The sequence below is a fragment of the Rousettus aegyptiacus genome, unplaced genomic scaffold (assembly GCF_014176215.1).
Source record: "Rousettus aegyptiacus isolate mRouAeg1 unplaced genomic scaffold, mRouAeg1.p scaffold_m13_p_13, whole genome shotgun sequence".
Lineage (NCBI taxonomy): Eukaryota > Metazoa > Chordata > Mammalia > Chiroptera > Pteropodidae > Rousettus > Rousettus aegyptiacus.
Genome location: NW_023416288.1, coordinates 19680342 through 19694449, shown reverse-complemented (window position 1 = coordinate 19694449; position 14108 = coordinate 19680342). Strand labels below are relative to the sequence as shown.

Sequence of the window (14108 nt, the reverse complement as noted above, 5' to 3'; positions counted from 1 at the left end):
CCAAGAGTAGCACACATACTCATGGAAGAAACAAATAGCTTTCCATTTCTATACAGGCCAGTGTTACTCTAGATTCACATGAATGAAACAGCTTCATGCTCGGCTGGTCTAAGCTGTGATTTGAGGCTACTGTTCTAAGCAGTAATTTTTCAAGATAAAATTTAGCAGTTTTGAAATTCTAAAACTAAACACAATTTTGTCAGCCATAAAAAAAAAAAATTAACACTATAATTAGCGACTGCTTCAAAATCCAAACTGCTATTGAAGATGACAGTTTGAAACCACAGAAGAATCATAAAGATGATTAATTATACAAACTGGCACTTGTTTCAGAAGGTTTATATTCATAGTCCATTTATCACCGAAATGGGAATATATGAATTTCACTGAATATTGCAAATTACTACACACACACATTAATTAGGTTTCCATAAAATTAGATATTAGGGTTTCTTTTCATTGAATTAACTACTCCATAATACATAAAAGTCATAAGTATTTTCTTATCAATTCAGAAAAAAATGGCTTGAAAAGATATTAATCCTATAAATCTATTTTTATAAACTAATGCTACCTGAATAAGAACACTATTTATATAATAATTAGTTTAATTGTGGTTTTTAACATATATAATTATTAAAATGAAAGCCATTGCTACTACATTCACTATAACATGAATAATCATAAGATTAATTGGAATTAATAACTTTTTTCTTTTTTAAATTGAGTACTTTTTCTAGAGGAAATCAAGTTAATACTAAAGTTACAATTGGACATTTTAGCCAACTTTTTAAATTTCAAATACATATACTTTATTATGACAAGGAAATGAATTAATATATTATTTTTATAATTATTTTTATTGGTACCCCATACAAACATGTTTTTGTGCCTTTTGACTTAACTGAACAATGTTGTGGCTATGATAATAAAAATCCAGGTAAAAACTGCAAAGTCCAGTGGAGAATTCTGATGATTTTGTTTCTAGGTCATCAATATCTAGATCTTATCAGCAGAACTAAGTATTTGCATTTTCATTTTTTATCTGAATATTTGGCATCACGGAATAGTTTATGCCAAAGCCTTTTCTTTTCCATGAAGAAAAAACCCAAAGAAGTGTTTCTCATAAGCTCAAGGAAAAATATTGTTCCTCCAATGAAGAATAAGCTGGTACTGGCAAAAACCTCCAAGCATCTAGCAGCTTATGACCACACTTACTTAAAGAGAAACACTAGTGTTTGGGGTGATTCTAACTGGACGTAGGGTAGCTAAGCTCAGCTTTGCTTTCTCTTCTTCTGGAGGCTGCCAGAGCTTAGCCATGCTCTCAGATTCGTCAGCAGCAGGGATAAAGCATAATAATTAAATTGTCTGATTTCAAATGCAGCTCTTTTTCATTAAGGAACTCTTATTTGAGTAAACCACAAAAATCTCAGTTTAACTTCATATTTTGTGTTCTGTACACCTTCTTCCCTACAGAGGGGGTTTATTTATATTCGGGACACAAACTTCTTGTGGAAAATTGATGAAGGCCCTGTCCTACCTGAAAACATGAAATAGTTCCATAAAGCAAACAATTATTGCTTAAGTGTAATCCACTTTAAAACCATAAATGCATTTTATTTATTTTGTGTCACTCAAATCCTTTATAACTCCCAGCACTTCCAGTTTCTCAGATGCTACTATATCAATCTGCTCTTTAAAGTGCAAGAGAAATGGCTCATCTCTTTTATTCTTATTTTAGCTGGTTATGAAAACTGTGTGAGGCATTTTTCAATAGTCATTGTATATTACACCTTGACTGTCATTCCAAACCACATTACATAGATCATTTTTTTTTTGTTGGGATTCCATATAAACTTTTCATTCTAATTTTTCATTTCAGTTTTAAAATATCTTCAAATAAACACTTAAACCCTGCTTTACATTTTGAGCAGTTACATTGGATCTATCTTATTTATCTGCATTTTTCCTGTCCTAGAATTTTTCAAGGTCCTTTTAATATACTAACAAATGTCAAATTTATTGTATTTACTAAAATTTATGGTAAAATGACCACTATTCCTTTGGCCCCCAAATAGTCATATCAAACAAGGCACCTGAAACATTGCCAAAGTTCAGGGTTAAACTGTAAAGATGAATGTTTTCTTAGGTAATTAGTCGATAGGATAAGGGACAAATAAAGCTAGGGCAATAAGATTGAGTCATCTCCCAAATCACAGTTTTTAAGTTCCCATTTTATTTTTCAAATTCTTATTTAAGCTGAGAATGGTTTCGGAATTTTAACATTTGACTACTGCAGAAATATAATCGTGGATCGAAACTTCTGTGTATTTTTCACAACTGAAAACAAAATCTTCCTTGGAAGAGGTTAATGGGAAACGAAATAATAGGAGGTGGAAGATAAACTGCTTCTTTCAAAACTGGAGCTGCAAACAGCATTCTAACTAATTCAGATAAGCAGCAAACATAGTGGTTAGGGGATATTTATGACAGCTGTGTCTGTGTGCCAGCACTGAAGCATTAACAATGGCAACGGCTTTCTATAAAACACATCTGCAAGGAAGACAGGTAGATAGGCTGACTATCAATCATCAGGACACGTGAATAAGTCTATACTCACTGGCCCATGTGTTATTAAAATCGGCTCCACGTATATAGGAAAGCTTGCTATTCAGTAAAGGAGCCACGGCAGCGAGTAATTTTTATTTTTAATTCTTTAGAATAAAATCAAAATTCTTTAGAATGAAAATAAAAATGTATGTTCACATGTCATTTTTAAAAATCCAACAATGATTAACAGTTCTCTACAAGTGTATTCTGAAGCAAAATATGCTCCGCGTTTTCAGGTTATATTTGTAGTTAATTTATGACTTGTTATCTTACCTGTATTCCAATTAGTTGAATGGAGACATACAGCTCCAAAACAAACAGACCGCAATTCTATAGTCTGGAGAGAAAAATCCTCAAAACTTATTCAAGAGCTAGGCTCATTTTTTATTTTAGAACGTAGAAAATTTCAATGGTGCATGCAACCACTGTCTATTTAAGTAACTTTTAAGATGTACAAATAGAATAAAAATTATAGCCAAATAAAAGGGGTCCTCTCCGTATTTCATTGAATTCACATAAATTCCATTTATGCTAATGGGAGTTAAGCACCTGCTCTGCAAAGAAAATAGACCCCTATCTGTGAAAATAAATGTGTACAGTGTTATTTCCAGATACAATGCTGAAATCAAACAACCCAAAGTGTGTGCTATATAAACAAAGCATCATGTGGCCTACCTGAAAACATTGCTGTTTTATGTTTTACCTCCTTAGTCATAGGACCGAAGATACTATTCATACCTTTGTCATTTAAATAAAACAAAAAGAAAAATGGGCGAGAGGAATGGACAAACTCAATTCAGTGATTTCAGTGAGCTCATACACAATCCTCTATTTATTTACTCTTTCAGAACTTCATAATAAATCATATCAGTAAATCTGGAATCAAGCCACTGCTCTCTGCCATCATCTTAAAAATCGTGGAGGATAATCGTACATAATAGAGGAGGGCATGATCATGGGGACACTGTGCTGGGACTCCCTGCAGCAGCTGCAGCCTCAGCTGGGACAGGAGATGAGGCAGACGACCGTTAATGACTGGTGACACCAGAGTCCCTTTCGGCAGCGCCCTTCTGGTTGGGTGTCAGTCTCACCAGAAGGCGCATATACCTGGACTTGATGAGGATGTCTCCACGGGTAGTCACAGAAGTCTCCCAGGGAGTTCTTGACAATGCACTGGATAGGAAAAGGCTGTTCTTCTCCACTCCCAACTGCAGTAAGCATCACAGAGATCTTTCCCAAAACTTTACTATACTTTCAGTTAAAATTATGATGTGATCAAAACATGGTTGTGGGAAGGAGAATTAGAATATCCAGTATGGTTTCAGCTCTATTTTTATGGGTCTCGTGATGTTAATAATGTAAAGTCATTACTATTTCATTCAATGTTTTTAAAGTAGTCTTAAGAAACAGGTAATAAGAAGAACACATGGCATGTGCTACATTTAACCACATTTCTAAAAATTTCTCCTTCCTAATGGTCTAGATAAAGGTCAAAACTTTTCATTTCTGATTTGCATTGTGAGTAGTATTAAAAGCAATACTCTCATGGGCAGGATTGGCTACATAATTTGCAGGACCCAGTGCAAAATTAAAATGGGGGGGGGGGTGCCTTGTTGAATATTTCCTTAACAATTGCAAGACAACGATAGGAGAGCATTAAAACCAAGCTTGGGACCCTTCTAAACATAGGGCTGTATGAGACTATACAGGTTGCACAACCATGAAACCAACCTCACCCCTGAAACAGGATCTTGGCAAAAGGTAGCCTGCTGCCCACTCCTTTCTTCTCGGCCTAATAGATGTCTCAGTTAAATCAACCATGGGAGAATAAATGTGAGGTATCTTCCTACAGACACTTACTCAATGCACTCAGGTCCCAAGGAAAACAAAGTGTACTCCAGAAACTACCATTTACTTTCTTATACAGATTGTATTATAAGGCTTATTGAAAAGTATTTCGTCTTCTTTCCTAGAAGGTTCCACAAAGCAAGGCTTTCCATCCAAAGGCCAGCATGACCCTAGTGAGGTGTTTGGCTTCAATGAGGACCAGAGGACCAGTTCCGAATGCAGATAATGGTAGCACGGTTTACTGGCACTTCGATCCTCAGTGCCATATTGTTTCCTTTCTCTACATTTTTTCCCTTTTCTAATCACTTCCTGCTCAAAACCCTTCCCTCTCATCAGCCGTGCACCAGCCTTAGAATTTGATTTCAAATTCTAAATGTGCCAGCTTGCTGTGAAGGCACTTCTTCTGGCTTTCCGCAGTTTAGGGAATTTGGAAGTCTGGGGAGACACTATTGAAGAGTACCCTTGGCTCCGAAGTACAGTTATGCTCTGTTGATTCTAGGCCAGTGAGGGAGACAGTGGTAATGACAACAATAGTGGCATTTGCCCACGAAGTAATGTACCATCTCTCAGAAGCAGGCTTCAGCTGAGCTCAGCTGTAGACAAGGCATCTTTCCTATTAGTGAGTACCGGGAGCCTCTCCAGTGTTAGTCTTCAGGCATTTAGAATAGGGCATAGAGACAAGCAAAGAGAAAAAGGAACCCTGACAACCTTTCTTTTTCCCCAGAAATAAATATGAGGGAAATTTGTAAACACCTTACAAAAATACTTGGGGGGAGGGGGGGGAAGGAACAAAACTATAAGACAAATTTATCTTGTTAAATCTGAGTTTTTCTGAGCTTTAGGTTGCTTTGTATATGATCAGACAATACAGAAAGAAAGAGCTGTTCAAATGTATAAACCTATCCTGAATTTTGGTCATTCAGAAAAGGGCTAGAAGATTATAAAATTACCTACTCTCGATAAAATCGTATATCCTTTTTTTTCCCCTCCTGGTAGTAAATTTGTAGGGATAAACAACCCTACAAATTGTTTGGCCTATTACATGTCACAGAGATTTTTCTATAGCCTGTCTAGACTCCAGACAATAGACGAGACTGGCCGATAGTTGCAGACATTTCTATAGTCTGTAATATCACTTAGAAAAGTAAGGACAATAATACAAAAATGAAAACCAGCCTGACCTGCCAGTTCGATAGTAGAAATACGAGTATAACAAGACTTTACAATTTAGAAATGATGATAGCAACCTAGCAAGAAGTTTTAGCAGCCACACATCAACCAAAGCAACTTTTTCAAAATCATTTATACTCCCCAAAATGAGTCATATTCAAGTTATCCTGCCCATAGATGATAAAATCACTTTATCGCAGAAAATTCTGTGTGTATTATATTGTGCTTTCTTATTGCATAGAGATAGTGTGGGTATGTATATGTATGTATGTATGTATGTACATATATATATATTACATATAGTACATATAAAAACCACAAGTATATGCATATTTATTACATATATATTTATATATAATATTTGTGGTCAATAAAGACTTTCAAAATGTCTTTTTAAAAATAAATTAGATTGTTAAACTATGCTGGTTTTCAGTCCTCTTGAATAAAATAATTAATGTTGCATATAACCTTAGAGAGTTAAGGGACATTATGTATAAGCAAGGGTGGTGGAGAAAAAAAATTTTAAGTTTCATCTATTCTTTCCACCATTTCATCTCTGAGCTGTCTCCACATTTATCTGTCTCCCACAATTACACTTGTTATAAACAAAGAAAGAGAGAAAGAAATCTTGTTTGTTTCTTTATATTCTCCTTATTTGCTAGATTTTGTACTTTTTAGTAAATGGACCGATGAAGAGTACTTATTTTTGTTGTTGTTTAGTTTTATTTTGATGAAGACCATGAAAAAGATGCGCCGAATATAAAAATAGTCCTTGAAAATAGTGCCGTAAAACTACCAGTAATATTTTTGATTCAGAGTATATTCTCTTTCCTACAGACTCTAAACTGCATCAGTAATCACCAGACCATTTGCATCTTCAACATTGGGGATAAATATTAACAGAGGCTCTGTTGCCATTAGAATGACTCAGCTTATGGCATCAGGAGTATAATTAAGGAAGTGTCTAATGAAACAGATAACATGCAGTAAGACTGACAGATTCTTCTAGCTGTTTTTTACTTAGAGTTGCACATCCCAAATAGAATATTACTATCTCTAAAATAATTTTGTTTTTGTCTCTGTTTGAATTAAAAACAAACAAAGTCGTCCATCTGTTTCAACACAATCAGTTCTACCATACAGCAGTATATGATATGTCATAAAAAGTTCCTTTGTAGAACAAACCATCTAGGATTGCCAAATTTATAGAATGTTGATTGATGAAACCATAAAGAACCATTTCAGCTAAGCCAATCAACTAGGCACTCACAGAGCACTTCCTAGGTCTAGGGCTTTATGCACACAAATGTGGTATATTTTCTCACTGAAATGCAAATGTTCATTCATATTATGCCAAAAAAGCATTACATAACACTCTTGTTTTGTTTTGCTTGATTTAACATTTTCTGTCTTTAAAGGAAAAAATTCTTTAACCTCATCAGAAATGAAGGTTTTGTCAACACTTTCTCATATAGTAAAAATAAACAGATATGCTTCAGTACAGTCGAAATGTAATATATAAGGTAGTATAACAAGGAGATTTAACTGAAATAAAAGATGGCGTTTCTTTACTTTCATATGTGCCAGGATATTCAGTAATACTTTACATATAATGTAACAAGATATACCAGAGAGGTATATATTTCATATAATAACTTTGAATAGCATAAAAATGGTACAAAACTCTGACTCACCCCAGCCTTTTTAATTGGCTACATTTTAATTAAAGAGTAATAATGTACATTTTAATTGAACATATCAACTACAACTTGACTTTTCAAAGTAAACAACAAATTCTAAACTCAAAGTTAGCATGACAAATTTGGCAAACTTGTCATTGTCATGAAATTGGTGGGAAGTGCCAATGCTTCACCACAGGATACCTGGGAATTAATCCTGCAGCACTCCGAAGAGAGCCTGGATCATTAACTACAGTGTCCTGTGCGTGGAGAGAGAAGACCAAATGAGGCCCCAAGGAAGTCTCACCGACTCCCACTGAAGTCAGTAGAAATTTGCAAACGCACTCAGGAGGGCTGTTGTCCCACAAGGTCTTATCAATAATTTCACCAGGTCTTTAAACTAGGTGAATGAAAAACTAAAACAAAAAAAACAAACCTAAAACCCCTGAACCCAAAAACATGTACCTCTCCAACGTCGTAGACCCAAATACGGCCTTCTGAGTCTCCAACAGCAACTTCTTTGCCAGCTTGAGCCCAACGCACACGGTTGAGGGCAGACGCCCCCTCGATGGCCACACTTGCTGTTGGAACCTGCCAAAGAGGTTACGAAAGAATCTCTGAATAAGAATTTAAATATATGTTTCACTGGCTGAGTCACCACTGCCTTCATGCGCATGAAGTAATAATATACGTGCCTCGTGCAGAAGTGAAAAAATTCATTGTGCTTAAACCATATGCTCCACTGTATTAAGGGGTAGAGAGGAGACACTTTAATGAAAAAAGAAAAGAGGGAGAGTCTTTTTCCACGATCAATGGGCACCGAAGGACATAAATGTTTCTGTGGATTGTGCCGGGTTACATCCAACATTCAAACAAGCACAGCAGCTAAATGTGATACTTCAGGATTGAGTCATGATTTATGGATCGATGGAGAGATTTCAGGATTTACCCAGATTAAGGATACTATAAAACGCAAGAAGGGGGAGTGTATGGTGGAATAAAATTATGTTAATATGGGTTTTCAGGGAAAAATTGGTATTGATCCCTCAAAACCTCATCGGGGAGGGGAAGATCAGAAGAAGAAAAAGTATGCAGGTGAAAAACTTCAAAAACTCAAATTCTCCTCTTGTTTTTCTTTCTGTTTTTCCTCCTCCTGGCAGTACCAGGGTGGAGGCAGTGCTCCTGGGTTATATCCCGGTAGAACGGAGCACCTACTGTAGAAAAGGTCTTATTCCTTCTTTCATAAATACCCAAAATCCAACGACTTTGATAGTTACAATAATCATTATTAAAGTGAACTGGAGTTGCTGAAATGAAACCTGCAATATTTGGTACAAGAACCTCAGTATTTGAAAAAAAGAATTTTAGTAGGTCTGCGGCTCTTCTATCATCAGTGTTGTGTGTGAACTCTCGTCTTTAAGGCTGAACGTTTGTAACGCATGTAAAGATAAGATTTCTGTGTCTTCTACAAGAATGCGGAATAAGAAATGACAACGAGCTATTAAAAACGAAAATGGTAAATGTTAAAACAAAAGGAAAAAAAATGTAAAGAGGGCCACCGAGAACATGTCACAGGGCTGCCTGAGACCTGTGTCTAAGGGATGTGTCAGGTCAGGATGGAAGCAGGACATGGACTGTGCCTCAGACTCCCATTCATCTGTTACTCAGGGAATCGAAACCGTGTGTTTATATGAGATTATTGACCCAATACCTATCTTCAAAATAGCAACAAAAACTCCATCATAGGTAAGGATCTGTGTTTACACTTAATCTTGAAATCAATAGAGATTCTTTACCTGCTTAAATCACGGTATGCCACTTGTGAGCAAAAATGTAAAACGAAAGTCCCCCAGCTCATTTATCTATTTATTTATTTATTTTTAAAGGCACAATTTATACAATAAAGGTACTTGCTGTGCAGGCTGGAGCCTGCGTTTTTAACCAACCTTTCAAAGGCCAAAACAATGAATTTAGATGGACCATAATTCTGTCAATATGCTTTAATATTAGTGTGCTGCTCAGAAAACAAATCTGAGATTCAGCTATAGAATCTCAGAGTTAATTTTTAACTCCATAATTTAGAGAAATCATACAGGATTATACTTTACTTAAACTTCATTCAGTATTGGATTTTATCTATGAACAATTTCAAAAATGAATTAAAATGTTTAATCTTAATATAAATATGATAAAAATTAGTCACTCCGAAGAAACCGATTTTTAATACATTTTAAATTATGCTTAATAAATTTTAAAGAATTTTATTTATTTGGAATTAAGTAATGTAGCAAAGTGAAACAATTAATATTCTAACCATTTTAAAATACTTTCTTTTCATAGATAATCTAAGTGATAAAAAATGACTATCACGGCCTATAATATGTGCTAATAAATTATCAAATATATGAAGGAAATGACAAAATATATTTTATTAATTTGACCGGTAATAACCTTACAAAAATTGATGAATCTTTAATGAAAATAATCCATATATCGTCTCTGCCTCTCTCATCCTTTTACTTTGGTTTCACAAATATTTTCACATTTTTTTAAAGGCTCAATCATTGCAATTGCAAAGACAGGCTCTGTACAGCACAAATTTCTCCGTTGTGCACGATCCTGAGGTAGGTGAATATGAACTATCTGTGTAGGAGCAGTTGGGTAACTTGGTCTTAAAGTACAGTAATTTGAATGACAACAAAACACTGAGATTTCAGGTTCTTTCTTTTTCTTTCTTTCTTTCTTGTTCTTTCTTTTCTTTTCTTTTCTTTTCTTTCTTTCTTTTTTTTTTTTTTTAACAAATCTAGTTCCTAATCTGACAAATATCTGAAACTTGTTCAACTTGAAAGAAGGTAAAAATGATTTCAGGGTTTTCAAAAATGTTCAGCTCACTACTGGATTTGAACCAGCCTGAATATATATATATAGACTATTATTGTGAAAGCAGAATTATGTTTACCACGAAACTAAATGGTTCGCATGCCCAGTAATGATTTTTTGAAATGTTAAGCTATAAAACTTTTATGTGGTTGTCTCTTGATACCTAGAGAAAAAGAAGGGGAAAATAATTATGTTTGGCAATGTTGAGACATTAATTTCATTTTAACTAAAAAGCAGATTAAAAAAAAATGGTTACGTAGGAATTATTATGGAGTTTAGAGAACACTCACTGCATTGCATTATAGTTCTGTATTACCTAAATGTCATTTCTACTAAATATGATTTCTGATATGGGGCCTCTCCTGAGTCAATCTGGAAAATGTGTTTTTTGGTTGCTCTAAGTGAATGAGTTTATTCTAGCAGATAGAGACAATATGATTTTAATCAACAGTGATGAAAGGCTTTGGGAAACCATTACAATGTGGAGTTAATAACATCTTTCTATTAAAAGCAATAATGTTGTAAACATTTCGGCATCCAAAAAGATGGTCACTGAACACATTCATGCTTTTTGATTGTTTTCAAAGATGCTTTATTACGTAACCCTTATCCTTGTCATATAGTTCTTGATTTTGGTTCCCTTCTTATCCAAAAGGAAAAATAGACTTAAATTGAAATATTTTAAAAAGATAACCATTTGGCATTGGTTATAGGTATTTATAATCTTGCACGATACAATGACTCAGTAATAACACCTGAAGGATATTTGTCAACCCCCTCCCTCAAAAAATACTGGGGGGGGGGTGCTCTTCCTCATATCCTCCAGCTGTAGGTTTTCTAATTAAAAAGGCTGAACTGTTTCCTGCTCAAAACACTTCAAAAGAGCTTTCTCTTTTTCTCCACTTGACGTGTAGTTTGCAGCATTTCTTCTCTTACCTGTCTATTCTTATTTATGGAGGGCTGCTCTGAAGGAAATGAAGAGATCATTTTATTTTATTAAATTGAAAGACATTTAATATTCATAATTTAAAAAACCAACAAAACCTCCCAGTAGCTGAATTAGCACTTCAATAATTTTGAGTGGAATAATGCACATGGCATAATTTTTAAAACATAAATATATATAATCTAACTTTTAAAAAGAATGTTTTTTTATTGTCATTTTTTAAAATGGCTATTTTTCACTTGTGAAGCACTCTAAATGTGATGTGTTAAAATCCCAATTAAAAAAAAAATACCGAGTTTAACATACATGTTCCGAGTTAGAAACTATTGCAAAAGTCTGCCTGTGAATTCAATGCCTTAGACAAGAATTATTCACCTTGTAAAAATCTAATGGATCCTAGTTCTAAACAAAAACAGTCAACAGAATCTTTTATGGATTTAAAATAGGAATTCAACAAATAGCAAACACTGACAAATCACTCTTTCTAAAAGCCCAATCTAAAGTCAGTGTCCACAAAGCTTATTTTTCCAAATGTTTGCCAATAGAGTTATTTCAACACCATTCTGAAATATGCCTGTGTGTTCTTTCCCTTGGAGAAAAGTATGAATACATATCGTTTTGCTCTGTGCAAAGAAGGGTCCTCAATTGACCAGGATCTGCCATGGGTTAGGAACGAAGTGAGATGAGATGATTTTTTGGCCAATGCATCCATCAGTTTCCTTCAGAGCAGTCAAGAATTGGGAGGGTCGGCAGCCCTGCTGCAAGTGGAGGGTCTGTGCATAAAACGGCCGTTTTGGAGACAGAGAGGGGGAGACCGAGAGAGGCCGACTGCGCCCCACTCCCAGCCCTCCCGGCCCCAGCGCCTGCGCCGCCGCTCACCTCGGTGTCATTGTTGAGGTTCCAGAGGTCCAATCGCCCCATCCCGTCCACGCAGGCAAAGAGCGCGGGATGCACGGGGGACCACATGACATCGTACACATAGTCTGCATTGTCTTCAAAGGAGTAGAGCGGCTTGTTGTGCTGTAAAGCAGAGAGACCGTGAAGACTTTGTGGCGCTGCCGCTGCCTCGGGCTGTCTAGTGAGCCTAATTAAAAACTTTGCACATTCACAAAGTGTCATAAAACTTCCCGAGATGAAAGTCCTCGAGAAGGTGAGCCGCAGCTTTAATGTGAATACAACTGTCCAGTAGCATACATAAATACCGGGAGGGGGTAGGGGAGGGGTGCTCTTAAGGGGCTGGGGGCTGAAACGGACTAGAGGAGGCTGATTCAGACACAGTCGTCCGAGACATTCCAGACAGGTGGACGGGACTGCCCATTAACTCGGAATCTTCGCTGGGCTACGCTCCGCGAGTTGCTCGGAGCCCGAACCCAATCGTGGCCCTTCTACCGGCATCAGACCGGCGGGGATGTTCTACAAGCCCCAGCGGTCCCGGCGGCCCCGGCGGCCCCCGAACCCTTTGCATGGAAGGCAACTCCTGCCACCTCGTGGCCATTGTCTGTAGCTGCAACTCTGCTCCTAGTCCAATCCTAGACCAAATTTACACTTTAATGGTTCCTTTGTGGTGGGGAATGGGAACACAAATTTTAAAGGGATTTGTAGCTCTTCTGGGAGGTGAAAAATCTCAAGGTTCTAAGACCCCATCTAGTGCCAGTTCATCCAACTCAGGTGGGCTAGCGTGGCTTAATGTACCACCCCTGAACCTTCGTAGAAGACGAACCATATTTTCTAAATCACCAGTGTTTCCAAGAGCCCAGAAATTGTTTTTTGGGGAAATGCATTAGCACATCCCCATTGCATACAAATGCTTCCACTCCAGAGGGATACAATAAATTAAAATGGCACTCTTGGTTTCCAATGAATATTGTCACATCAAAATAGCACAGAAGTCAGAGGCAAGTTTTAAAGTACACCAGAAATAAAACGTAATTGGACTTCATGAATTATTCATTCCATCTGGCATGTCTTATTCTAATTTCTGCATAATGGCTTTACTAATCCCCGATCAATTAATGTAAAATGAAATTTAAATGATAATGAAAGCCCTAGAGATAAAAGAAATTAAGTATTCTTATACCCTCTGACAGAAATCTAAACAATGGGAGTTTCCCCTCCCCTCCCCCCCAGTGTCTTCTTCAACCAGTCAGCTGTCTATACTCTCTTCATGGGTTTGACTGAATGGCTATACAGGCCAGAGTGATAAGACTAAAATAAGATAACATACAATATGAACAATCTTCATGGAATGTTTGAAGAATGTATCTGTAGGGAATCAGCTCCAAATATTATACCCAACTCCCAAAGTGTACTGTTAGTGAATGTAAAACACACAAAATAAAGGTGCTAAAATCAAAGCGAGAAAGATCAGAGAGAAGAAAATAAAACTTCTATAACCTAAACCTAATGCAAAAACCTGTTAAGGTACTAACTATAAGTGATTTCTCTTTCTACGAATTATATTACTTTGGCATTGCTTAGATATGAACACAATTGTAATACTATTAAAGCAATACAGAATATTTTAGACAGTCCACTGTGTGTGTCCATGTATTGTAGTGTATGTCTACAATTATTTTTATTTCAAAAAGTATAAAGTGGAGTAATTTTTTAAAAATATATGACATTGAGATCGCAAAAAAAGTGAAAAGGACATCAGCCTCATAGTTTTGTATTTTAATATTCTATAACTTTTTTATGCCAAAATATTTGTTACATACTATGTTTGTACTGTGATTTGGAGCTAAAATTATTTGTCTATTTGTTAGTTACGTAGCTTCTTTCTTCCTTTCATTGTTTGGACTAGGTGGTTCAAATGACTTTCTCCAGAAAATCTGAATATCCAATGATACCTTAATGTAGCATGATTGTATCATTTTTCTTTATTAATATAGGAAAAAAATGCAGTGTAGTGGAGCTGGGCTTCATTGACCACCTGTGGTATTACATTCTAATACTTAGTAGAAGATTATTCTTGC

General features: G+C 36.0%; 1 protein-coding gene across 6 annotated transcripts in view; it reads right to left on the bottom strand.

Moving 5' to 3' along the window:
- The window catches only part of DYNC1I1 (dynein cytoplasmic 1 intermediate chain 1), a 343203-nt gene that overhangs the window by 13708 nt on the left and 315387 nt on the right, over positions 1–14108 (bottom strand). For all 6 annotated transcript variants that reach the window (XM_016131454.2, XM_016131458.2, XM_016131455.2 and 3 more), the window contains 2 exons: positions 12013–12153; positions 7773–7898 (listed from right to left, as the gene is read on the bottom strand). In XM_016131454.2, coding sequence (XP_015986940.2) covers positions 7773–7898; positions 12013–12153 — 267 coding nt within the window. The remainder of the gene's footprint in view (positions 1–7772; positions 7899–12012; positions 12154–14108) is intronic.